Genomic DNA, 26,437 nt, shown 5'->3' with positions numbered 1-26,437 from the left:
TTCTGAATATTTGATTGTTTCCAGAACATGTGTTTGTAATTGTCATCTCAAGTATCAGTTTTGTTGTAAACAGAGAGCCCAATATTCCATTGTGGAAGCTGGAAAAAATTGCACTTGATTTCAGTGACTTCAATGAGATCAGTCCCAGAAGTTTTATGTCCTTTCAAGGGGATCTAACAGACTTTGGCTATTACAACAGGGAGTTTCATTTTATATTTTGTTTTAAATTAAATTATTTCAAATGTCATTGCTAAATGCTGTATGCATATCTGACCACCTTCTGGCTTGAATTGTTTCTGTGTAATTAATTTTTATTTTTCCATATGTACTGTAGTAGTAATGAGGATTTGTTGTGTTTTTGGAGGGGAAACTTAAAATTAACAAGAGCAGTAACTAGTTTACCATAAATGTAACATGTTTTCAATTTGGAGCTTTCTGTAGGTTTAGAAGCCTGTTTCCAGGGTTTGGTTTGTTGTTTTACTTTAGCTGCTTACAAAGACAGCAGCACTGGCTTTAAAGTTATGTCAGTGAAACTTCATTTTTTTTGTTTCTGACAAACCTATATCCTACATACTGTTCTCTGTCATTAGTCTGAAATATTCTTTCATCTTTGCAGATCACTGAATTGTTCCATGTATTTTCTTAATGTTGAATTTGTGGCAAATCTGTATTTGTCATTTTTTATGCTAAGATACAATTACATCAAGATGTTTTCTTTGTGATTTATGAAGATGGGCAGATAATTCTGCAATGTCAGCGAAACTATTTTTCTGTCAAACCTATCCTGAATTGAGCTTTCACCCACAAACCAAACTAAGAATCACATACTTTTTTATAAATATGTTTGGATGCAAAGAATCTGACTGACTTTATTTGAGCAGCTGGATAAGATTCCTGTTTTCTTGGTGTGAACTAACATTTTTATGTAATACTGGCCTTCACTCTGAGCCTTGGCATTGGCAGTGCTCAGTAAGCATGTGTGAGAGTACATAGCTGTTACATTCCACGTGATCAGAGTTATACCATAATCAGAGGCAGCAAATCCTGAAAGAATTGTAGGGCTAGCTTGAAGGATGAGTTTGTCAAGCAATATTTTATGTTGCAGATAAAAGAAAAACCAAGAATCAAAAAGCATCAGAAAGTGGAAGAGGAAAGCGATACTCTTACAAGTTGCCTCAGGAGTACAATATAGAAACTGTTGTGGTGGCAGATCCAGCTATGGTTTCATATCATGGAAGAGATGCTGCCAGAAGATTTATTCTGACCATCTTAAACATGGTAGGAAATTTAAAATTAATTTTTGTGTTTTGCCAACAATGCATGCGCTGTGGGCTGGTTTTATTGTTCCTTTTAATGATTCTGACTGAGCACCTGTATGAGACAGTCAGTACATGACCATCAGCAGGCTGTCAAGATTTGCTCCATTTAAGTTTTGCAGCATAAAACCATGGTGCCGCAGACTTGTCTGTACTTTCTTATATCTTCATGGAAACCAGAAACTGAGAGCTGTACAAGATGATTTTTTTTTGGCTAGAAGCCCATGATGTTGTTGGGAGTGGTGGAGTATCGGATGATTTCTCATGATCTATGCTTGTTATGAAGAGATGACATTGTTATTGAGAAGGGTTGTGTGATCATTAGTGGCTGGAAAACAAACAAAGGGTAATGCATTTGGACAATTACCTTCCCTCCCAGCTCTACCTGGTGCTGCAGTGCACTCATTTGGTGTGTAAAGCAGTGAAAACTGGCATCTGTAACGTACAAGGCAAGATTGTTCTAAAGAAGGAGCATTAGCTGAAGAATAAGTAAAAACTTTTAAGTGTTCTGAATGATAGGAAGAGTTATTGCCATGTCCTGGCTCAGACCACTTGGGTCACGATCCTGGATTTAACTGCATAGAAATTTTCATGTGTCTAGTATTATATGCACATGTAAGTATTTGGAGAAACAGGGTAGCGGTTATAAAATGGTCATGGCCATTGAGGGGAAGAGGTCTTTTTTGTGCTCGCAGAATGAATACTGCCTAAGCTCTGTTTTCCCTTCAGAAGACCAACACAATTCATTAGCTTAATGTGCTGTTCAAATTATGGAAAATGAAAGCAGTCACAGTAGAATGTGAGGTTCTTTGAGGTTCTGTTATTTTTAGTCTACAGTGTGTTGTGTGCAATACAAGCATGTGGTTTTTATTTACTGTTTTTTATCTTAGGTTTTTAACCTTTTCCAGCACAAGAGCCTTGGACTACAAGTAAATCTTCGGGTGACTAAGCTTGTCCTCCTTCATGAGACTCCAGTAAGTATATATTATCTTTGTCTTAGCCTGTAGAAGGTAATGCTACTTAGGTTGCTGCTTCATGAAGGTTTGTGATATTCACCAACTTTAATGGCTGCCAAATTTTCTCACTTAGCTTTTGTGCATTATTTAGTTATTCACGCTGCTGGGCAGCCCCAGTAGAGATTAAGCTTCTCCTAAATTTATGTGCTGCACGTATTGTGATTTTTCTGTGCTTGCAGTTGGAAATCAATCAAACGATTGATTTTCCTTGTGGAAAATGGCTGGTTCTTAAGAAAATTTGCTTGTGGTCTGCTTTTTGTGCATTCCTATAACTCAATACGAAAATCATCTTCCTTAAACCCAGTGGATTGCAGAAGGAGAATTGATGTTCTTTGTCAGCCAATCCCTTGACAAACAAAATGTGCTGTGATATAACAGTGTTCTTTCATTGCACCTTTCAGGCATCATCTCAAATCCTGTTCTTTCTTTCCGAAGCAAGATTAGTCAGCTGATACAGAATCATAGAATAGTTTGGGTTGGAAAGCACCTCTAAAGGTCATCTAGTCCAACCTCTCCTGCAATGAGCAGGGACATCTCCAACTAGATCAGGTAGCTCAGAGCCCCGTCCAACCTGACACTGAATGTTTCCAGGGATGGGGCATCTACCACCTCTCTGGGCAACCTGTTTCAGTGTTTCATCACCCTCATTGTAAAAAATGTCTTCCTTATATCTAGTTTGAATCTACCCTGTTTTGGTTTAAAGCCATTACGCTTTGCCCTATTGCCACAGGCCCTGCTAAAATGTTTGTCCCCACAATTTCTGTAGGCCTCCTTTAAGTACTAAAAGGCTGCAATAAGGTCTTCATGGAGCCTTCTCTTCTCCTGGATGAATAACTCCAACTCTCTCAGCCCGTCTTCACAGAAGAGGTGTTCCAGCCCTCTGATCATCTTTGTGGCCTTCCTCTGGACCCACTCCAACAGGTCCCTGTCCTTGTTATGTTGAGGGCCCCAGAGCTAGCTGCAGTACTCCAGGAGGGGGTCTCACAAGAGCAGAATAGAGGGGCAAAATCACCTCCCTTGACCTGCTGGCCATGCTTCTTTTGATGGGGCCCAGGATGTGGTTGGCTTTCTGAGCATATTGCCAGGTCGTGTTGAGCTTCTCATCAACCAACATCCCCAAGTCCTTCTCAGCAGGGCTGCTCTCAATCCCTTCATCCCCCAGCCTGTGTTGATACCAGCAGTTGCCCTGGCTCAGGTGCAGGACCCAGCACTTCGCCTTGTTGAACCTCTTGAGGTTCACAGTGGCCCACCTCTCAAACCTGTTCTGGTCCTTCTTGATGGCATCCCGTCCCTCAGGCACATCAACTGCACCACTCAGCTTGGTGTTGTCCACAAACTTGCTGAGGGTGTACTGGATCCCAATGTCTATGTCATTGATGAAGATAATGAACAGTGCTGGTCTCAATATGGACCCCTGAGGGACGCTGCTTGTCACCAATCTCCATCTGGACATTGAGTCATTGACCACTACCCTGTGGATGTGACCGTCCATCCAATTCCTTATCCACCAAACAGTCTGCCTGTCAAATCCATATCTCTCCAATTTAGAGAGAAGGACACTGGGGGGAACCGTGTCAAAAGCCTTACAGAAGTCCGGATAGGTGACATCTATATGCTCTTCCCTTGTCCACTGATGTAGTCACTCCATCATAGAAGGCCGCTAGGTTGGTCAGACAGGACTTGTCCTTGGTGAAGCTATGCTGGCTGTCTCGAGTCACCTCCCTGTCCTTCGTGTGCCTTAGCATAGCTTTTAGGAGGATCTGTTCCATGATCTTCCCAGGCACGGAGGTGAGGCTGACAGGTCAGTAGTTCCCAGGGTCCTTCTTTCTACGCTTTTAAAAATTGGTGCAATGTTGCCCTTTTTCCATTCACCAGGGACTTCACCTGACTGCATGAGTCTCTTGATCGAGACTTTCTATTAATCTATGGTTTGTATATCGTATTTCAGAACAATGTCAACTTGATTTCTTGTGGGTTTTTTTTACAAAATATTGTGGAAACCCTTTCATATTTCAGTTAGTTCATAAAAAAGGAATTCCCTTATCCATGTTTCTAATTTTAAAATGTTATATTTTTCCAGTGAATAAGAAAGTGTTTCGTTCTTCAGTGTCCTCTCAGCATGTAAAGGAGTCTCATTTTATGTTCAAAATCTGGATGTTCACATCATTAACCTTTTCTTCACTATGGATAGTGAAAAAGCAGCAAATGACTGGGAGAAGGCTTCAGGTGAACAGATCCACTGTACACCTCTCTCAGTGTACTATCTTCACCTGTATCTTTAACATGAGAAAAAGATGGTCTCCGCTTCTGAAGTTCAAGTCATTCTGCCATGAATATATTACGCCATAAAAAGGAGAATATTTTTGCTAACTCAGTCAAAAAATGTTCTTAATTCTGTTTACAGAAGCATAATTCTAATACAATGAATTGATTTTTATTTCCAGGCAGATATGTATATTGGACATCACGGGGAAAAAATGCTGGAAAGCTTTTGTAAATGGCAACATGAAGAATTTGGCAAGAAGAATGATATACACTTAGAAATGTCAACAAGCTGGGGAGAAGATATGTCTTCAGTTGATGCAGCTATACTGATCACAAGGTAAAATACTGAAAGATGAGCATTAAAAATAGTCTGTGGCATAATACAAACATATATCAGAGGAACTGATAGATGACCAACACAGTTAGGATTTAGTTTTGCACTGAGGAAGAATGAAACTTCAGGCTTTTTCCAGAACTCAAAGGTAATGACAAAGTGATGGTAAAGACGGTTCACAAAGTGATAGTTCCCAGATGACAAACATATGAAATGTCAAGCAGGTCACTCTCTTGTTTCTTATTTGGCTATGTATCTAAGATTATAGGATGGATGCCTCTTTCTTTGTGTGTTGATTTGAAAGAGGCAGCACACGCAGACCGGTAGATACTTTCATTCAAAACACAAAAGCATATTTAGACCATTCAGAGCTGGATCAGCATGACACTGGGCACATTACTGAGTTATGTTTGCCTCTAATGGATCTAGAACTATTATGTCTCACTGTGTGCTGGAGGTACATCATGTACACAGTACCTGCTCTGCAGCCACAGGGGTGTGATCCCAGATCTGCAGTTCCTTATAACTCTTTAAGTATCAGGCATCTTACACATTTAGAAGGAAATATGCCTCCAGCTCACCTCTTTCTTTCGAAGCAGATCCTGTCATGGTTTTGGCTACCAGTGGTGCATAGGGGGATGCATATTGATGTTCAGGCTGCATACAGCCATTATCTAAAGAAAAGGAAAGAATGAGGGTTCAACTGGTCTAGGGATGTGCTTAGTGCCATTTTTGAGGTGGACCTTGGACTGGATGACCTCCAGAGTTCCCTTCAAAAGCAAATTCCTGTGATTGGATATATTGGAATACCATTGTACTGTTCCATGTTAGTTGGTGACGTGGTATCTTAAAACCATGTGTAGTCTTTAAACTTGCTTGTAGCTTTTTACTGTTTATTAAGGGCAATCATACTAGGAACTGTATGCATTTTTTTTAATTGGTTTACATTCTGATTACTCCAATATCTATAGTGTATTTCAGTTTTCTGAAGAAAAAAAAAATGCTTCCCTAAATTTGCCTGTTTTGGAGGGTCAGTCACATACTGGAAACAGGAAATGATGAAGTCCAGATTGTCTGTGGTGACAGTTTTGTTGCTACTTTTGCTGTTTAATGCCTTACTTCTTAGAAAAGCCCACAACCATCTCTTCTTACCCTGTGCCATCCCCCTCTACTTGTTGTGTTTGTCTCTTTTATGGGTTGTTGGGGCTTTGAGGGGGCAGATTAGTTTTGTTACATATTTATACATTAGCTAAGCAGTAGGCCTTCACACAGGCTCCTCTGAACTACTGTGGAAGACATGAGAAATAATCTTCTCTGTAAGAAATTTCCATTAGCTCATCAGAAAACATACTTGAGATGACAGACTGGAAAGACATTTTTCAGATTAAGACCCAAGACTGATTTTAATAGCGGTTAGTGTGTCGGTAGGGGAAGAATCTATACGAGAAGGAAAAGTGTGAGTAGTAGGAAAGTGTGAACTTCGGCCAAGGCATTAAGGATGGCCCACATACATGGCATTGGGTTGATGAGCATAGCTAAAGGGGAACAGATCTTCCTACATCTAGTTGTACTTTGTGACTGTCCAAGGGTAGTCAAGTGATTGCACACTGCTTGGTTGCTAGAAACGTGGGGTTGTTGAGTCACTTCTTGCGTGTGCCCTGGCTCTCTTACTGCAGTAGCGGAGACAGCAGTATCTGCAGCAGGAGCAGCAGCTTGAGGGAGCATCGAACCTGCATCTCAAGCACTGCCAGGAGAGTGAGTCTAGGGCTGCATTCTTCAGTTTTTGAGGTGTATCTCCTGAGTAGTAAGATATGATGAAATACAGCATGTAACACCTCTTTCCTCTCACTTTTCCATCTTCACCTTAAGCAGCCTTTCTGGGAAGAGGCATAAGAGTTCTGAACTGATGCAAATGAGACATTAGTTAAGCAGTCGAGAGGCAGTGGTCTGGAGATGTCTTTAGCAGCCAGTGTGTTTGGCGAGGGAACTTTCTGAGTTTCATGCAGTATTTCTAAATGGTAAAAAAGATTTTGGAAAGTCTAAACATATGTTAAGACATACTTTTCTGATGTGCTTTGTAATAATGATATTCTGATTTGGTGTTGCCTACAATTTTTTACCTGTCAGTTTTAATATGTTTTCTGGAGTAAATCTCTGATCAGTGTTAAGGAAATTGAAGCAGATAGCAGGGAAGTGATTGGTTGGATGTCAGATAGTGAGTGAATGCTGGAGCCAGAAATTAAAGTTCTGTTCTTCTGACTTTTTTATTTTTTCAGTCGTTTTATTCTCTGGACTTTATATATATATATATTCTGGACTATACTGCCTTCCATCTCAGAGCTGCTTTAGCTGCTAATAAATCAAACCAGTGCGGTTTGCTGACTGTGGGAATGTTTTGCTAATCCAGGCTCCCTCTGCACATCATCAGGTTTATGGTATAGCTCACCTCATGTGTGGCTCCACTTGTGTGTTTTGTTAATTCGGAGTCTCATTCTGTTTTGCAAACACAGAACAAGCTCTTTTGTCACAACCTCCAAACAGCTTTAGACAGCAGACCTGCTTTATTGAGAGAAATAATTTTGTTTAGACAGATGAACACCAACTCATTGGTATTTTTCAAGTACAAATGTAAAGTTTTGGTTATCTAATACATTCTGTGGCAGACCTCCTAAAACTTACCCACATTTCCTTTTTTGTCTAGCATGATAATAGAACAGCAAGAGTGCTTTGAAAAAGCTTTCCTGTGCTCTCACAGGCCAGTTGTGTCTAGTAACCAAAAGAGTTAGAAATGAAGTATTGAGTATTCTGCAGAGATAAAGTTTTATGCCTAACTACAAAGAGCACAATGTGTATGTAGTAGAGACTATTACTCAACAGGCAAAGAGCCGTCATAGGCTTTTCATGAAAAAGGTGCTTTTAAAGACTTTTTTTTGCATTTGTTACATGAAATGGAAGGCAAAACTGGCTTCTCCCCACAACTCTCTCTGCTGCCCAAATAGGCTGTATTGATGCATATGAATCTGCTACCAATTTGTTTGTTTTACTTTACTGTAGTCTTGTTTGAGCCTGTGACGTTTTTTTTTTTTTAGTTTCCCTTTAAGTTGGTTTATTCTGATGAATTAATGTCCTGTTTAAAATGTAGTGCCATAAAGTAAAAGGAAGACAGAAAGAAAAAGTTTGAATAGTGTATTTAGATAAGATCCCCAGGGAGGTTAGGTAAAAGGAGAATGTGAGAATTAAGACAGAAATTGTTTTAAGGACTCTCTTGATAAAACTAACTGATTCACAGTTATAAATTAGCACTATTACTTTAGAGATATACATGTCACAAAGTACTTTTCTCTGAGGAAAAAATATACTATGGCAAGTCAACATCCTCCTTGCCTTTTAAGTTGCAGAGTGTGAGCACACAGAGATAAGCCCTTGATTTTGGTGGCCACTGAGGTGGTATTACCAGTTGCTATCTGCATGGGTTGTCTGACCTGAATGAGGTAACTGAAACTAAAGCAGGAAAAGGCCTCTGGCATCCACAGTTGTTCTTTGACCGTACTTAAGTTCTTATATTGCCCCGATTGTAAACAATGTAATGTGACGTGAATTTAAAAAAAAAAAAAAGATACAAGAATGAGGCAGAATCTAACTTCACTTAAAAATCATGCTTTTTTTCTGGTGCATGAGTTGATCTGTATCACAATGTTGTTTTAGAATATTTAGTAAATATGAAAATAATTAAAAAAGAATCAAGTTCTGTAGTCTCCTTCTAAGAATTGCCATTTTCACATAAGCTTGTGACAGAAAGTAGATCTCTTATTCTCCTAATACTCCTCAGATACACAGTGATATTCCATGTTCACAGTGAACATCAGCTGTTTATTCATCTTCATCGGTGTTATCTGAAATCCCTTTGTTCTGGGTGATACGTAACTGAAATGATGCTGTGAGGCATTTTCACTGTTAGAAAGTGCCTCATTCTATAAAAGTAGACAATGGCATAAACAGCATTTAGATTTGCTAAATATTGCTTCATTTCCAATTGTTCCAACCATTCAGAACTCTCCCCAAAGCCGCACAAGAATTTATTAAGCGCTGCTATTACCTTCCAACACACACAAGAAGTACAGTTCTTTCCCTGACTTTGCTTTTTTTTACTTTTCTGATGATAATGGTTTGAATCAAAAATACCTCCTCAAGGAAGCCGGGGGTGGAAGACTGTGAGTGACCCCTACACAGAAACTAATATTACAGGGTGATCCAAATAGGTTGCAGTGTTTGGCAGACAAAAATTGCTGAAATGTTATGTGGTAGAGATTGGGTTATTAAGCTGCTATTGCTGTTCTTAAACTTCTAGTGAAATTCAGCTCTACAAAAATGAGTTCTTGCAAGTGCATGGTAAGAGATGAAATTCTTAATTTTGTCTTCATAGTGGTGTTTTTGCATCACTGTAATTTCAAGACTGCCAACTCTCTTGAAATTTTTGCAAAGTTTTATGTTGTTTACTGTTTTTCTTTAGATATTAACAGCAGACATCAAGGCAGTACATAAGAATCTCACGTCCTTACTATTTATCCTTACTATAAGATTGTAGATGCAGAAGGAAGCATGGAAACATGAAAACAGCAAAGTTTAGAATCACAGGTGTCCTTTGTTTAAAAAACCACTGTCATTTCCTGTGTTTATCACCTTAATTTTAAGACATGTATTTTTTTTCTTGTGTATTTTAAAAATCCCAGTAATTTTAAGTCATTATGTGCTGTGGGTTTTAGTGTTTTCTTCTCTAAGTTCAAGGAGTTTGAGTCTGTGAAGTGGTAATGCTTATAATAACACATGTGAGAAAAATCTGCATGAATTTACCTGCTTCTGTCAGCTTTTTTTTTTGAGGTTTACTATGCAGGCTATGTATATTCCATTCATTCATACAGTTCTGTAATGTACCATTAGTGGACCTAAACAGAATTTTAAACCTCTGAGTATCCAGGGGAAGTCCCTACCATAAAATTTGGTCAGATATTTTTACCTTTTATTTTTCTGGTGAATAAGAAAGCTGGACAGTCTTGAGACAAAGATTTAAAATAAATGAAGATTAACTGTGTTGTGAAGTAGACTATTACCACAGTTATTTACTTTCAGAATGCACAGTTATGTCTTATTTCTAATTTTTGTTACTTCAGCTTTCAAGTCTTTCTACCCTTTGTGGCTAAACTGCTGTTAGAAAACTCCTCCCTATGTAAATACTTGTAGGCTGTGATCAAGTCACAACTCATCTTTCTCTTAGATTAATTTAGAGAGGTTTGTAAGCCTCTTTCCCAGACATGTAATCATTCTCTTAGCTCTTTCCAGACCTATTCCCATTTTTCAAATTGTTTTTTGAAGCATAAGCACCAAAATTGGACACAGTAGTGTGTGAACGGTTGTACTGGTGCCACGTCTGATATTTTCCTGCATCTTTATCCAAGGATAGAGTTCAGTCCTACTGCCTGTTTTCAAATGCTCATTTCTTTTTGTTGTTGTTGTCAGACTGTTGCCATATCTGATCAAGTTTGGGGGTCCAGTTTTGGCCAAATAAAAATAAAAGTTGTTCAGATAAGTCATGTTTAAAAATTGATTTGTCTTCATTCCTATTTGTATTCTACCAGAACTCATTGTATTTTCAAACTTTACTATTAGTGCTCTCTTATTTTCTTCCAGGTCATTGTTTAATGCTAACGCTGACTCTAGATTCTTTTGGACTCCACTCAAAAACACCTTCCTTGGCTTCCTAACATTTCTGTACCTGTTTTGAGATGTTAGCTACACATTCAATTCGGTTATTAATTCACTTACCACACTTCTGAGCTGGTATTTTTTAGTTTGTCTGAAAGATGAACTTTAGAAGAACACCTATTTATATCATCCTTCTTAATCTCAGCTCACCTTTACAGAGCCTAAGTGATCTCTTAACGGTTTAAAGTATGTAAATACTTTAAACATGTCCTAATTAGCTAAAATACACTGTCCAGTGCATACTGGTTCATTTGAGGTTTACTCTCAAAATACTAAACAGTTTCTGAAATAGCATTTGTGGTAATAACATTGTCCATTTGTTTAAATTCCCAACTGATGAGTAAATATGTAATTTATCTTGTGGTTCATTAACTCCAAAATTTATTTTAATTAAAAAAAAAAAAAAAAAAAGTGTATTTATTAGTTAGTATGTATGTGCCCAGTCTATATGTCAGAACCATTTCAGAATGTCCTGTTACTTGAAGAGATAAGGACATCTGCAGCGTTGTCATTATTTACCTAGCACAGTGCAAATGAAGGCATTTGCAATATGATGAGAATGTTATTTGACACAGGGGCCGTTAATTGCAACAATTCTTTATAAAAACCTTGTGATTTGAGATAACTTGTTGCTTGGGTGATAACCTTTAAATATATTTTTAAAAGTTGTAAGTCCTAGAATCAATGACAACAGCAGGGGTTAGACTGCAGTTTCAAGCCTGCTGTACTTTTTTCAAAATTATGAACTTTAGAGAACTTGAGAAATTGAAAGTAGGGTGAAAGCCAGAATGAAGACTTGGCAGACTGGTAAAATCCATTATCTGTCCTCTTCTGTTTCTTCTTTTGTCCATTCTATCATATGGAAGGAAATGATAAACTGGCTTCGACAAGAAATAGGTCTTTCGACCAGTATGCCTAAAACAAGTGTTAAATTTATCTAAAATGACAAATTGGTGCAAACTAATCATAAAAAATAAGTCTGGATTCTTCTTTAGTCTTGCTCTGCTGTTCTTGATGTCTTTTGTTATACATCCCATCTACACATTAGGATTTATTTTAAAAAAAAGAATGCAATGAGATATTTTATATTTAGACATTGGATAGTTAGTCTTTGTTTCCTGTGAAGGACCTTCATAATGCTATATGTAGCCAACTAAAAAGGCACTAACTAAATATAATTTTCTGAAACAATGGATTAGTGGTTACCCGTTCTTGCTTAGAATTCTTTTCTAGGGTTAGCCAACTTGTTCAAGCTGGGAAATCAGTCTTAAATCTCATGAAAGATCCTCTTTTCTCTCACTTGAATAAGGACCTCTTCTCCCTTCCATGTGCATGCAAAGTAACTAGAGTAACAAAAGTTGTGTGCTGGATACTGGTTAGAAGGGGAGTTTAGTGTGGTTCATCCAGTTTCTTACTTTCGGTGTTGGACTTGGTTGTGCCACAAAACTTTTATGTTATTAGTGGTAATGCTAATATCATTGCCCTATTTTGCTAAGACAGGGGAGGAAAAGAAAAAAGGCAAATAATCTCAGTGGCCTTTCCGAGGGCTTTGTAGTGTGCTTTATGGCTCTATTTTATGCCGCCTTTACTTGGAACAGTCCGTATCCTCTCTTTTGTTTTGTGTAGTTTCAGTATGCCAATTCCATATATATGTAAAGTGTAGAGGTGTATATATGTTTGTGCATGTGTGTAAGTTATATATACACACAGGAACATCATTACAATATGATGGAATATTTAAGTTACTGTGTGGGAATTAGGGAACAATTTCTGTGAGAGCTAGACCTGAAATCTTTGCTAAGGAGTGTAGTCTCAATTGTATGTAATGCTTTCATATTCTTGGAAATTAAAGGAGGAATTACATTCTTTCAATGTAAATCAGGAACTAAGAATGGTTTATTGTACTTACCTCTTGCCAAATCATAGCAGTACCATTTCCCCCAAGTCCCATAATGAAACTCTGGATGCATAGCATAACCATAGTCAGAGTCAGCCAAGAAGGAAAAACAAAACAAAAACAGCTCAGTAAGTGTATGAGAACAAAGCTATTACATAAGCAGAAACCTCTTAGATGTTGGCAGTTTTTAAATGTCAGATGGTATTCTTGTACATTTGAAGGTATGCTCTTTTTTTTTGTTTTTGTTTTACTTCTTACATCAGTTAATATTTATGGTAGTTGTATGAGTGTGTGTGGAAGACAAACTATGTCCTTAGATTGTCTTTACACATGTTCTCTTGCTTCACCACAAGTACCATATTTCTAATCGTTCTGTCATGTTCCTTAACAAGACAATAAGTCCCTTGTGTAACATAGCACAAAACAAAGAATCGTGTTACAACCCAGTGCAATTTGTTGCAGGTTTGAAAAAATAAAAGAACTTTCTTCTGTATCTGATTATAGTTTCTTGTTTGCCACCTTTGGCTTGATTTCCAGGGCTCTTTAAGTGGATTCCCAGACTTTATCAGTTTATTCACAAGATTTGTTTCTAGCACTGTAGTTTTGCTTCTCTACTCTGTAATTATCTGGCAATGGTGACTGGAGAATTAAAAGCTATATAACCCTATATCTCTGGCTGTGTGGCGTTTAACAAGTGTCAGAAATTTGCCATCCTCTTGAGATTGCTTTTGGGCCTAAATTGCTCTTAGGGAATAGTCTGTGGGAAACAAAAATAACCCCAAACAGAAGGCTCTTAGAGTAGTTACATTTGTAGAAATGATAAGTATCACTAGTCTACTTTGTCATCTCAAACAATTCCTGCATTTTTATACCTGGAAAATGAGTGTTTATATATGTGTATATCTTTATCTGTATCAATGTATGTGCATATCTATGTAGCTTCATAGACAGAGTATAAAAATGAAATCACTCTGGCCCATATGATCCCTCTTATTTTAAAGAGAGACTATTACTCTGTGGTACAGCTATAGAACAGAAACTTCTTTATTTGACTGCATATCGGAAGGAAGTTCAGGGAACTAAGTTGTATTTTGCTTAGAGGCTATACAGGGAGGGGGGTGGGAGGGTGTTGTTGTTTGTTCCCGGCTGGTTCCCCCCCGTCCTCCAGTTCTTGCATACTTCAGCAGCCCTATTTTTGCTTAAAATAAAAAAGTAGCATGAGTTACAAGTACTCCAGTAAAAAGAAGCTTTTCCTTTGCTCTTTTGAGCATACCTTTGTTATGTGTCTCTGAGAATGGGTAAAATAGGTGTGAAATTAAAATGAATCCCAAACAGATGCTATTTAACACTGAGATGAAATATTTATTTTGCTTCGTGCAATTGAGTAGTCTTATTTATAGAGCTATGGCTGTAATAAAATCTGTGTTGGAGATAAGATAGGCTCTCTCAGAGAGCTGATTTTTAAGTCTTCCACTATTAGAATGGGTTGCTCTGGCAGAAATTCTTGTCCAGAATGTCTTCCTATTAGTCATTTTAACCATTGACTTTTTAGCACAGAAACTTTCTGACTCTATCTCTGATCTAAATGCTGGGTTACAATGCTGCTTTTGGACCTGATATTAAGCACAGAAGATATTTTCATTTCAAATGAAAGAAAGACTAACTTTAGAGTTGTGATACTTCAAGATACTTACATGGGGGGAAAAAAACCCACAGAAATTAGGTACAATTCAATTTAAATATCTGGTACATGTTTTGCCACATGACTACTCCTAAATCTGTTCTGAGAATAAACTGAAGTTTAAGTGTTCTGGGTAATCGTGGCCTTTGCTTCCCCATGCTCTTTGTTGAGATAATGGTATTCTGTATTCATTCATTGAGCCATAAAAAAATATTTGTAAATAGGTCACGCAGTCATTACCAGTCTGACAGCTTGGCTTGCTTAACATTTTTCTTTTCCCCCCAATTCTAGGAAGGATTTCTGTGTACATAAAGATGAACCATGTGATACTGTTGGTAAGTAAATAAATATAAGAGACTGTGTGTATAAACCACTTCATAAAATGTGTTACATAAATAGAGGTGTGAAGCTAAAAGATGACAACAGTATCAGTTATGGATAGCTGTAACTAGCTGAAATATAAAATAAATTTCAAATGCCAATAATACTTTATTAGATTTATGTATGCTTCTAGCAAAATAATATAAGTACAGTATTGCCATCTCATTCATAGAGCAAACTTTTAAAAATTTTGTTTTTAATCTCACTGGCAGTTTAATACCAAATTATTTTAATATTCTTAATTCAGAATAAATGTGTTTATGATTCTTTTTTTATGCAGTGGATTTATCTTTGGTGAGAATATGTCTATGATGTTTAAAAAAGTTTCTGTAAGAATATAATGTAGTAGAGTAATACAGTGTTTATGAACTATGTAACTTCTGAAGTGTACAGGATGTGAACTATGGTGCAAGGCATCTTCTGACATCTTCGATTAACGTGAGTGTTAGCTGCACCAAGTTTTTCTATCAGCAGTCATTAATTTAGTTCACACCCTTTTGGGAAGATGGTTTTTCAGTGTAAATGTCTGGTGGAAAAGGTAGGAAAATGTTCTATTCAGTCATAATTCTGGGTAAAAACATGTTATGTCACTAAATGAAGGATATCATAGCATGTTTTTACCCTAGAATTTCTTTTGGCTAATAGAAGCCTTTAACAGTTCTCTATGTAGATACAAGTATTCAGAACCCTTTTTTTTTTTTTTTTCAGTAAGATTAGGATGATAGTAATGGACCATTAACTATTGTCATGTTTGTACTCCCTCTTAGCTAGTGGAGAAGTAGATCCCCCTCCCCGGCCCTGTTTAATACCCTTAGCAATGACGAGAATTCTCATGTAAACTATATTACCTCCTTCTTACTGGTGTTTTTTCTTTTGCTGCTCTATCATCCCAAGCCTATGTGAGTATGTCTGCGGGGTGGATATCAATAAAGAATCCTTCTAAATGAAGAATGGAGTGTTTCTCTCAGCAGTTAGTGGTGAATAATTCATAGTGTTCTTCCACTAATTGGTATCTTGGTCTTAGGTGAATTTTGTATGACTGGTGCTCAGAGGCATTTATTTTTGTCTTGTAAGTGGAAAAATGTTTTGTTCCAACTGAAAGAGCAAGTGATATGACAAGAAGTCTTCAGCATCTTATGCTGATCCAAGCTGAAGATCAAATCTGGACTACTTCCAGTATATCTAAATCAGGATAGGCTACTGTCTGGATTTCACAGATGAAGTTAATGTATTCAAGGATTTTCCCTGAAAAATATTTCCTCTTTGGTTCAACCTTGGAGGTAATAGAGTGACTATTTATCTCTGAATTTGTCCATGGAATTGTAAACGAGATAAGATTGAACTGACTCAAGTATCAGTCATTCATATTCCTGTGATGAAGAAACTTGGATGAAAGTCGAAAATGAGGCAGTGCATTAATTGTGAGTGCACAGGAAGTAAAGAGTTTGCAGTCTTAATATGGTGATAAGCAAAATGAAGTAGAGACCTTGGCTGTCTAATTTGGCATTTTGTGGAATGGCTGTTGTGGACTTTCCCACTCTGGGTACTGTTTGCAGTTTTCTTCAGGAAAAGAAGACTTAGGGGGGATCTTATCAATGCTTATAAATACTTAAAGGGAGGATGCCAGGTAGATGGGAACAGTCTTTTTTCAGTGGCACCCAGTGATAGGACAAGAGGTAACGGGCACAAACTCGAACATAGGAAGTTCCATCTTAACATGAGGAGGGACTTCTTTACTTTGAGGGTAGCAGAGCACTGGAATAGGCTGCCCAGAGAGCTTGCGGAGTCTCCCACACTGGAGACATTCGAAACCCGCCTGGACGCTGTCCTGTGCAACCTGTTGTAGGTGACCCTGCTCTGGCAGTGGCGTTGGACTTAGATGATCTCCAGACGTCCCTTCCAACTGTGACCATTCTGTGATTCTGTAACTGAAACATAGTTCATATGTGTAGTTTTCTTCCATGTAGCTAAAATTGTGCAGCAAAAGCTAAGGCCATTCTTTTCCTGATGTTCCATTGGTTATTATATGAATTTAATCATTAGTTTTCCAGATGAATATAGGACCTTTCCATAAATTCAGTGTATCATTTCTTCCTTGCGCATTTACAGTATTGTGGGTCCATGCTCACTCTTAAAAAGATAATTTCTTTCTGAAGCTCTCGTCCACTATCATCTGTGAGCTGACCTAAGGAAGAGTGTTCAGAAAACTAGGGAGAACTTAGTGCATTTCTCTTGAAGATAATTTTTTAATTGTCTTACTAGCATGGATGTATTATGCCAGTGTTTTTAGGATTGCAGGTTTATATGCAAAATTGTTGAAAGTATATGTAGGCATATGGTGGTTTCATTTTGGCATCTTTTCTTTTGATTTTGTCTTCACTAGGAAAACCCAAATGGTGATTTGTAGTCTTAGATTAGATCATGAGTAAAAGGTATGGGAAAGCAGTTTGATCTTACTATAGATCTTAATACAACATGTTTGTAGGCAAAAGGAGACAGCACATTCCAGGGATGTTTAACATGCTGTAAATTATAGAATTTGCCAAAGAAAGTAGATGAGAAATGCTACTGTAGTATCAACTGTACAATTCCTATCTGTCCAGAGCTTCCCCCTCCTTTCCCCCAAAAGCCTCCAAAGAATAAACCACAATACAGACTTTCGTCTACCGTAAAAAGTGGAATAAGGCAATTCTCTGTGAAATGTTAACATAACTGTATGTGTACATGAGGCAGTCAAGGTGATCTTTGTAGCACATTACACAATCCAGAAATGAAAGTCACGAGAAAGGAACATTTAAAGGATGGACCTCATTATTGAAAAGGGTTGTCACATTGGATCATAGTTCTTCCCAGTGATGGATACTAAACAGACAAATACTGGGTTTATTGTTTATTCATAAAATGCCAAGACTCACAGTTTTCAGACTGGATGTGAGTACCCACTTAAGCCAGATGGAGTAAGGGCCCGTATCCTGTTATATAGACAAAGTTTTCATGTATTTAGGTGGCAAACAATACAATTCTTTGTCCTTCTGGTATTGCTGTATTCAAAGTACAGAGCTAGTGCACTCTTCAGTTAGTAGCTTTTCATTGTCTCTTAAAATAGCAGAGAGATTTATATGAAGATTTAATGCTTTAAAGGTGACATTAACCAACAACTCTGTTAACCAGAAAAAAGTGTTTACTCAAAATCAGGAACATGTCAAAGCTTCCTAGAAATATATAATTTCACGCTTGATTTTGAGATAAAATACATGGTGCCAGTCTTCTGAACATTCCTGCACAAAAGCATTTAAGGTGCACAAAATAAGATTTTTTTTCCATAATGATAGAAAACATGTTTTGGAATGTTTGTCAAATTTCTGCATTCTTAACCAGCAGAAAAGTTCTGGCTATCTTGGTGATCAAGCACAAAATGTGTTAGCACTTCGTGTTCGATAGTTTTGAAAAGTAGGCGGGAATAGAAGAATTAGTTGAGAATTTTATTCAATTTCCCAATGTGTGTCAAAGTTTAGAAAGTAGAATGTCTTTATTTTACACTTTTTAGAGTTACATTAATTATTATACTGTTGCTAGAAGTGTTTGGTAAGCTCTACTATAGCCAGGGGAGCTGTGGGGCTAGTTTCTTACTTCACACTGTAAATCCAGAGTAACTCGAATGCCTTCCTTGACTGGTCTCCTGTTTCTGTGAAACAATAAGATGTGGTATTGGTCAGCCCAGGTCAACTGATTTCAGCTAAACTATTATGATTTCAGGTTTGCCAATTGTCACAGCCCCTGTCCAATTCCTTCTGGGTGGAGAACCATGAGGCAATTGTTTTAGGATCAAAACTGACCAGACCCAAGTGTTTTTGAGCTTCCTGTGGTTGGTTGACCACAGTACTCTTTTATTTATATTTTTTTTTCCGCTACTGTTCTGCTGATGTTTGTGCTCCCTGTTTCCTGTTCCTTCACGGAAGTGAGATCCTGTTGCTCCACCACTGATTCTTACAGCTCTTCAGTACCTTAAAGAGCAGTTTCAGACCTTGCTTTACTGTACAATAATCAGGAACATACTGTGATTAAAACAAACAGCGAGCTTGTCTGGGGGTGGAAGAATATGAAGATGTTTATATACAAATTAAATTTACTTTAGCTAATTAAAAAAACAGTTGAGATTTTAATTGTTCAAGATTCTGTTCTCCCAGAAGACAACTGTTCTTTGTGATCATGGCGTTTCTGTCCTCCAAACAGGTGTTTTTTTTAGCTTAGTCAGACGGACCTATCTTTTAAATTTGTGGTAATTTGGGGTAGTGTTCTTGTGCTGTACACGGGTAAAATTTTTGGTGTAGATATCTCAATGAGTTTCTGAAAATTCTAAGAAACAGTTCAGTTGTCAATTTTCAGGAAATTAAGTCTCTACTAAAAGAATCAGCATGAAATGTAAACTGGGGGCTAGTACAAGCTGTATTGTTCTTGTACATGTGTTTCCTGGTATTACCATATTTAGGTAACTGAAAGGAGCACCGATTCATGGGGCAACTTGTTAGTGGATTATTGCACAAACCTTCGTACCAGCAGATGGAAATCAACAGATATTTTCTCACTTACTTCAAGGATTAGGCTAACAAATCAACACAGGAAGACTATTTCTTGAAGCAAGTGTATGCACATTTGAATTTCACTTCCTTTGTCTACCTTTTCACTGTAGCAATTAAGATTTGTGGGTCTCTTTGGGTCTCTTCTTTTGGTTTACATTTGTTTGCTGCTAGCTAATGTTGGCAACATGGACAGTGGGATTGAGTGCACCCTCAGCAAGTTTACTGATGACACCAAACGGTGTGGTGTGGTCAACATGCTGGAGGGGAGGGATGCCATCCAGAGGGACCTTGACAGCCTTGAGAAGTGGGCCTGTGCCAACCTCATGAAGTTCAACAAGGCCAAGTGCAACCTGCATCTATGTTGGGGCAGTCCCAAACACAAATACAGCTGGGCAGAGAGTGTATTGAGAAAAGCTCTGCTGAGAAGGACTTGGGGACGTTGGTTGTTGAGAGGCTCAACATAAGCCGGCAATCTGCATGTGCAACCCAGAAAGCAAACTGCATCCTGGACTGCAACAAAAGGAATGTGGGCAAGGGAGGTGATACTGCCTCTCTGCTCCTCTCTTGTGAGACCCCACTTGGAGTACTGTGTCCAGCTTTGGAGTCCTCAGCACAAGAAGTACATGTACGTCTTGGAGCGGGTCCAGAGGAGGGCCATGAAGATGATCAGAGGGCTGGAGCACCTCTCCTATGAACACAGGCTGAGAGAGTCGGGATTGTTCAGCCTGGAGAAGACTCCAGGGAGACCTACAAGAAAGCTGGAGAGGGACTTTTTACAAGGAAGGGCATGTAGTGATAGAATGAGGGGTAATGACTTCAAACTGGAAGAGGGTAGATTTAGATGAGATAGTAGGAAGAAATTTTTCTCTATGAGGGTGGTGAGGCATTGGAACAGGTTGCCCAGAGAAGCTGTAAATGCCCCATCCCTGGAAGAGTTCAAGGCCAGGCTGGATGGGGCTTTGAGCAACCTGGTCTAGTGGGAGGTATCTCCGCCCATAGCAGGGGGGCTCGAACTAGATGATCTTCAAGGTCCCTTTCAACCTAAACCATTTTATGATTCTGTGATTCTGTGTCTTCTGTGGAAGCGTTATAATAAAGAGTTCTTAGTGTGAAATGTTATAGGCATAGGCAGATAGTAAAATGATGATCATCATGGCTCTGTGGCTGGTGTCACCACCACAATTTTGCGTTTTTCAACAGTGGAATGGCCTATGTGGCACCAGGCCTGGTGTCAGCAGATGGGGGCTGGCTCACTCAAAGAAGGAGAAGGGTTTTTGCCCAAAAATTAGCAGGCCTCATTAACAGGGCTTTAAACTAGATTTGATGGGGGAAGGGGGTATTATGGGTTTGCCCATGACCAGCCAAGGAATGTTGTGCCAAGGAAAGAGGAATGGGGTGCTGGTGAGGTCCTACAGCCATGTGCTGGCTATACTGCATCATGCTCAGGAGCTCCTGGACAAACAGGAGCCAATGGGGAGGTACCGTTAATACCTGGCAGAGGAATGCCTTCTGGAGAGCAGCACAAAGTAATTACAGCTGCTCCAGCCAAGTCAGCCTCAATGAAGGCACGGCTGAAGTGCCTCTATGCAAATGCACGGAGCATGGGGAACAAACAGGAGGAGCTAGAGATGTGCACATACTTCCAAGGCTATGATCTCATCTGGAGTACTGCATCCAGTTCTGGGCTCCCCAGTTCAAGAAGGACAGGGAACTGCTGGAGAGGGTCCAGCAAAGGGTAACGAAGATGATTAGGGGATTGGAACATCTCTCCTATGGAGAAAGGCTTAGGGACTTGGGTCTCTTTAGTCTAGAGAAAAGAAGATTGAGGGGGGATCTTATTAATACTTACAAATACTTAATGGGAGGATGCCAGGGGGATGGGAGTAGTCTTTTTTCAGTGGCGCCCAGTGATAGGACGAGGGGTAATGGGCATAAACTTGAACATAGGAAGTTCCATCTTAACATGAGAAGGAACTTCTTTACTTTGAGGGTAGTGGAGCACTGGAACAGGCTGCCCAGAGAGGTGGTGGAGTCTCCCACTCTGGAGACATTCAAAACCCGCCTGGACGCTGTCCTGTGCAACCTGCTGTAGGTGACCCTGCTCTGGCAGGGGGGTTGGACTAGATGATCTCCAGAGGTCCCTTCCAACCCTAACCATTCTGTGATTCTGTGAAAAAAGGAGGCCTATAGGGAGTGGACACAGGGGTGTATTCTCTGAAGTATACAGAGGAATCGTTCGAGCAGCCAGGGATCGAGTCAGACAAGCTAAAGCCCAGACAGAACTCAATCTGGCCAGGGACATTAAGACAAACAAAAAATCTTTCTTTAAGTATATCTGCAAGAAAAGAAAGACTAAGGAAAATGTGGGCCCTCTCCAGAAGGAAACACAAGAACTGGTTACCCAGGACAGAGGCAGAGCCGAGGTCCTAAACGACATTTTTGCCTCAGTCTTCACTGGCAAGGACTGCAGCCACACTGCCCATGACACAGAAAGCAAAGGCGAGGACTGGGAAAGTGAAGAACCGCCCACTGTAGGTGAGGATCAAGTGCGCGACCACCTGAGGAACCTGAAAGTGCACAAGTCCATGGGACCTGATGAGATACATCCACGGGTCCTGAGGGAACTGGCAGATGAAGTCGCTAAACCACTGGCCATCATATTTGAGAAGTCGTGGCGGTCTGGCGAGGTTCCTGCCGACTGGAAAAGGGGAAACATAACCCCTATTTTCAGAAAGGGAAAGAAGGAAGACCCAGGGAACTACAGGCCAGTCAGTCTCACCTCTTTTCCTGGCAAGATCATGGAGCAGATCGTCCTGGAAACTCTGCTGGGGCACATAGAAAACAAAGAGGTGATTGGTGACAGCCACCATGGCTTCACCAAGGGCAAGTCACGCCTGACAAAGTTGGTGGCCTTCTATGAAGGGGTTACAGCAGCAGTGGACAAAGGAAGATCAACGGATGTCATCTACCTGGACTTGTGCAAAGCATTTGACACCGTCACACACGATATCCTGGTCTCTAAATTGAAGAGACATGGATTTGACAAATGGAACACTCGGTAGATAAAGAACTGGCTGGACAGTCGCACTCAAAGAGTTGTGGTCAACGACTCAATGTCCAAGTGGAGAGAAGTGACGAGTGGCATTCCTCAGGGATCAGTACTGGTGCCTGTACTGTTCAACATCTTCATGCAGAAGATCAATGAATTAGCTAGTGAGAGAAACAGGAAGGGAACCTGGCATGTTCTTCCTCTCCATTCAGCCTGTTTCATTGTCTGCATTTCTAGTGCCTATGATGTGGCTTTTAAGAAAATCTAAAAAGTTTTTATGCCTGTCATATCACTGTAAGTTGTAAAGCTCAAAGCAAATTTATCCTTAAAGAACATGTAGAATTTAAAAATTATCTGCAGACAAAAAATCTTCTATTCTACTATTTGAAAGCTGTTGCTTTAGTAATACTATCCTATAGTGAATATTAATTGCAGTTCCTGCTGGTAGTTGTTTTTTTTGTAAGTCGTTATGGAAGATAGATCATTCCAGATATCAGACACAAAGCACCTGAATCCTTGTATAATGCTTTGTTTTATGCTGTATCATTCTTCAGGTAATACCTTCTCCAATCCCTTGTCGAAGGTCCGCAGATGTACGACACGTGCTCTGTAAAATGTTGTGACCATAGTTAATGTTTTGAAAGATTTATGATAGCTAATAAAATGTCCTTGTAACACTGATTGCAACAAAATGGAAAACAAAAAAGTAGTATTTCCAGATTCAGTTACTGTAAGCCTGTTACTCCACTCAGTATAAAACAATATGCCTCTGTCAGAGGAAGGTCAAAGAATTTTCTCAGCATGTATCAATTGAGTTCCATTTGACCTAATATGTCAGAAATATGAGTCATTAAAAGATAACTTTTGCCTTAAATAGAATGACCTCAGCTGATTGTTTGAAAACTATCTTCTCACTGCAGTGAGGTGAGGTGGCTTTTTTTTTTAAATACATCTCTGGCTGACACACCTATATTGTTTTGCACAAACATGTTTGCTTTAAAGCTGATACCATTTGTGCATACTCCTAGGCCTGGTTGAAATTCCCAAGTAATAGGATGTTTCAGGAAGAGTTAATGGAGCTTTTCTGATGCTTTATGAAAGACAGGGTTTCCAGCATTTCATTGATCTCAGATAAGTGTAAGTGCCATGCTCGGATTGTGGTTTCCTGGAGATAAGGTAATTAAATGCTGTTTTCAAACAATATTTTGTATTTGATGATATCATGAACGAGCAGGGTTTCCTTAAAAAAAAATAATATTATTTTTAAAGTCAGATACCATTTTCAGTTAAAACATCAGCTATAAGAACATTGTTTGCCAAAACTTGCTTCCATCTGAGCTGTATTGTAGAAAGTATTTTCCAATAAAATGCTGACATTGCAATCTCTAAATGGAACTCCTTTAAAACTCTTGTCAGATTGTTTTAGGGGGATGGCACAAATACAATATATTATAAATTTCTAACTCTGGTAACAGCTAGAGAAAAACAACAGTGGAAAATTGAGGCACTATCACGTCTTCATTCTGTTTCAAAGGATCTAAATAGCATGGATACAAATAATGACCAGTAAGGAATCAGACAAACATCTACACAATAAAGACCACAAAACAAAATGAAGTGAAAGAACACATCTTCCATCCAACTTAGCAAAATGCCAAAGATAGATTTATTTACTGTTCTTTTCTAACGTGAAAGCTGTAGATCTTTAATACAAAGGGCTTTTGCCTTTTCCTCCAAAACTTGTCTACAGGGACAAAGGTTTAGTTCAGCCCTATGCTTAAGAGATATGACAGAGATGGGGAATTGGGCGGGCTGTCATTGTCCAGTGGAGGTTAATGGTGGAAATGTTGAAGCTGAAGGCTTAGGGCCTATTTATTACCTATGAACGAGCAGCCAAAGAAGTTGCACAGAACACGGGCAGCAGCGCTGCAGAAGGGAACTTAAGAAGTGTGTTTCCCTGCACTTCGTCATCTGTATCCATCTGGTGTCCCTCCTCTTATCCAGAAAATCGCTCGATTGTAGTCTTGTGTAGCTGCCTTCAGCCTGACTAGCTGGGGGAGTGGTAACAGTTTGCTGAGAAGTAGGGTGAACTCTGTCAGTCTGGGCCATACACTGCTGTGGCTCAACTCCTGCAGGCACTTGATGTTGCTAATTTAAAGCTAGTTCAAGTACCTGTGTGCTGCAGAACAGGAGCCCTTGCAAAGTAGGCCCTGTAGGCAGGGTTAGTCTTTCTGCCTCTCTAACACAGCGTGTAGTTGGGTTCTGGTCTGCAACTTAACGGGTCGGGGTTACTGGGCCCTGCACTGTGTTTCTCCAGAGGAAGGGAAAGGAGGGAAGAGGTGCTGCCACTGTGTTTTCAGTGGGCATATTTGGTTTAACTGGGATAAAGAAGCAAGGGGAAGTCTGTCCCCCCTCTTCCATGCCCTCCCCACCATGAGAACCAGATCCTTCAGCATGTGTCTCTTTTTCTAGAAGATACTAATGAGGGCCTCTATTGGTTTTTTTTTGCTTGTTTGTGTCTTCTCTTTTGTTGAGGCACAACTGTGGAAGAAATGCACTTAACACAGTTACAAGTCAATACTGTAGGTTGTTCAGTTGTTAACATTTGCAGGGGGCAAGGGAGATTTTGATCAGTCAAGGCAAACAGGAATTCATAAGCCCTAAGACCTTACGTTTATGGTATGTCCTAACTTTGACATGCATTTTGGGAGTAGGTTTCTCCAGAAGACCCCTAAGGCTGAAAGTAGGGTGTGGGCCAGAACTGCTTCTACATAGGATGGAGTACAGAACCTATGTATAGGTCCTGCCCTGCATATAGTAGAAGGGTGGAGCTGAGGAGTTGGTAGTCCTGTCAGTCTTGGAGGAAACGTGGGCGGCATGCTTAGAGAATTAAATCAGTGGAAGTTAGAAAGAGTTTTGTAAGGTTTGTGCGTACATCTGGTTTTTAGAACATCTTAGCATTGCAGAATGGATATTGGTGGAAACTGTTCTGTTTTAAGTAAAGAAATCCTATTTGAGGTTGCCATTTTAAAATTCTGTTGACTAAAGCCACTCATACCTGCAGATGTACACCTAGCCCTCCAGCTGACCACCGTGACTAGTATTTTTTTTCTGATATTCATCACTTGTGAAATTAAATTTTGGGGGTTTTTTGTTGTGAATGTTACTGTCCTGGGTGCCATGGGGAATTCAGAGTGGGAGCATGAGCAGCTGGACGTGCAGACTGGATGAGGAATAGCAACCATAGCAAGTTTCTCTCAGTGAACACATAGGTGCAGTCTGTTAAACTTCCTAGGTCAAAAATATTCTCTGACATACATCCAAGCTTCCTGCTACATAAAATTTGAGAAAATGGTAAGAGTGTTGTAAGCTTTTTGGTTTTGCCCTCTGAGTTGGCTTACCCCAAAAACCAGTAATTTTCGTGAACAGAAGATACTCTAAACATATCCTGTGTAAAGGAGAGATAACTTTTGTCAATAAGATTGCTGAAGTTCAGAGAACTGGGTTCACCATTTAATCTGGAAATGACTTCCTGTGGAGATTTCCAATGTGTAGCCTAATCTAAGCCATTCATATAACTTTTGCAATATGTACAATTTTGTATTCATACAACGTTCTCTTTTACAGCAACATTATGATAAGAAATTTGCTGACCAGTATATAAAGGAAGACCTCATACAATGAGAGCAGGAGCATCTTTTAAGTACTTTTGTGGAAAAGCTAGCCACAGAGATCTCACCCAGTTTCACATCATGAAGTTTTGTTTTTATTAAAAGTACTGTAGTTCAGATGTGTATCGCGTAGCTGCAACTGCCTGAGTAACTACAATGTTCACATGTGGGTTCTGGATGTTCATTTCTCCTGTGACATTGCCAGGGTGTTTTATTTAGCATAATTTGAACTATGCAGAATTGTAGAAATACAAAATTTCCCTAGGAAGTGATATCTGTATCATAGTACAGTATGTCTGGTATACAAATACCTTTAACATACGAGATTTTTTTAAAATAATCAGGGAAATCTGAAAATTTTGACTTCTACAGTCTAAAGAATAAAACTTGCTTTTGTCGGCAAGTTACAAGTCTGTGGGCAAAGCAGAACCTAATTAGATGTGAATTCCAATTAATGTGAAAAACCTAAACAAAATAAATAAATAGA

General features: G+C 39.1%; 1 protein-coding gene across 1 annotated transcript in view; it reads left to right on the top strand.

Moving 5' to 3' along the window:
- The window catches only part of ADAMTS19 (ADAM metallopeptidase with thrombospondin type 1 motif, 19), a 154,341-nt gene that overhangs the window by 38,651 nt on the left and 89,253 nt on the right, over positions 1-26,437 (top strand). Inside the window, exons 6-9 of the mRNA XM_009889716.1 lie at positions 1,106-1,278; positions 2,207-2,290; positions 4,777-4,934; positions 14,561-14,604. Coding sequence (XP_009888018.1) covers positions 1,106-1,278; positions 2,207-2,290; positions 4,777-4,934; positions 14,561-14,604 — 459 coding nt within the window. The remainder of the gene's footprint in view (positions 1-1,105; positions 1,279-2,206; positions 2,291-4,776; positions 4,935-14,560; positions 14,605-26,437) is intronic.

The sequence above is a fragment of the Charadrius vociferus genome, unplaced genomic scaffold, assembly GCF_000708025.1.
Source record: "Charadrius vociferus isolate BGI_N301 unplaced genomic scaffold, ASM70802v2 scaffold377, whole genome shotgun sequence".
NCBI classification, from domain to species: domain Eukaryota; kingdom Metazoa; phylum Chordata; class Aves; order Charadriiformes; family Charadriidae; genus Charadrius; species Charadrius vociferus.
The sequence above is the reverse complement of the archived record's forward strand: the minus strand, read 5'-3'. Positions and strand labels throughout refer to the sequence as shown.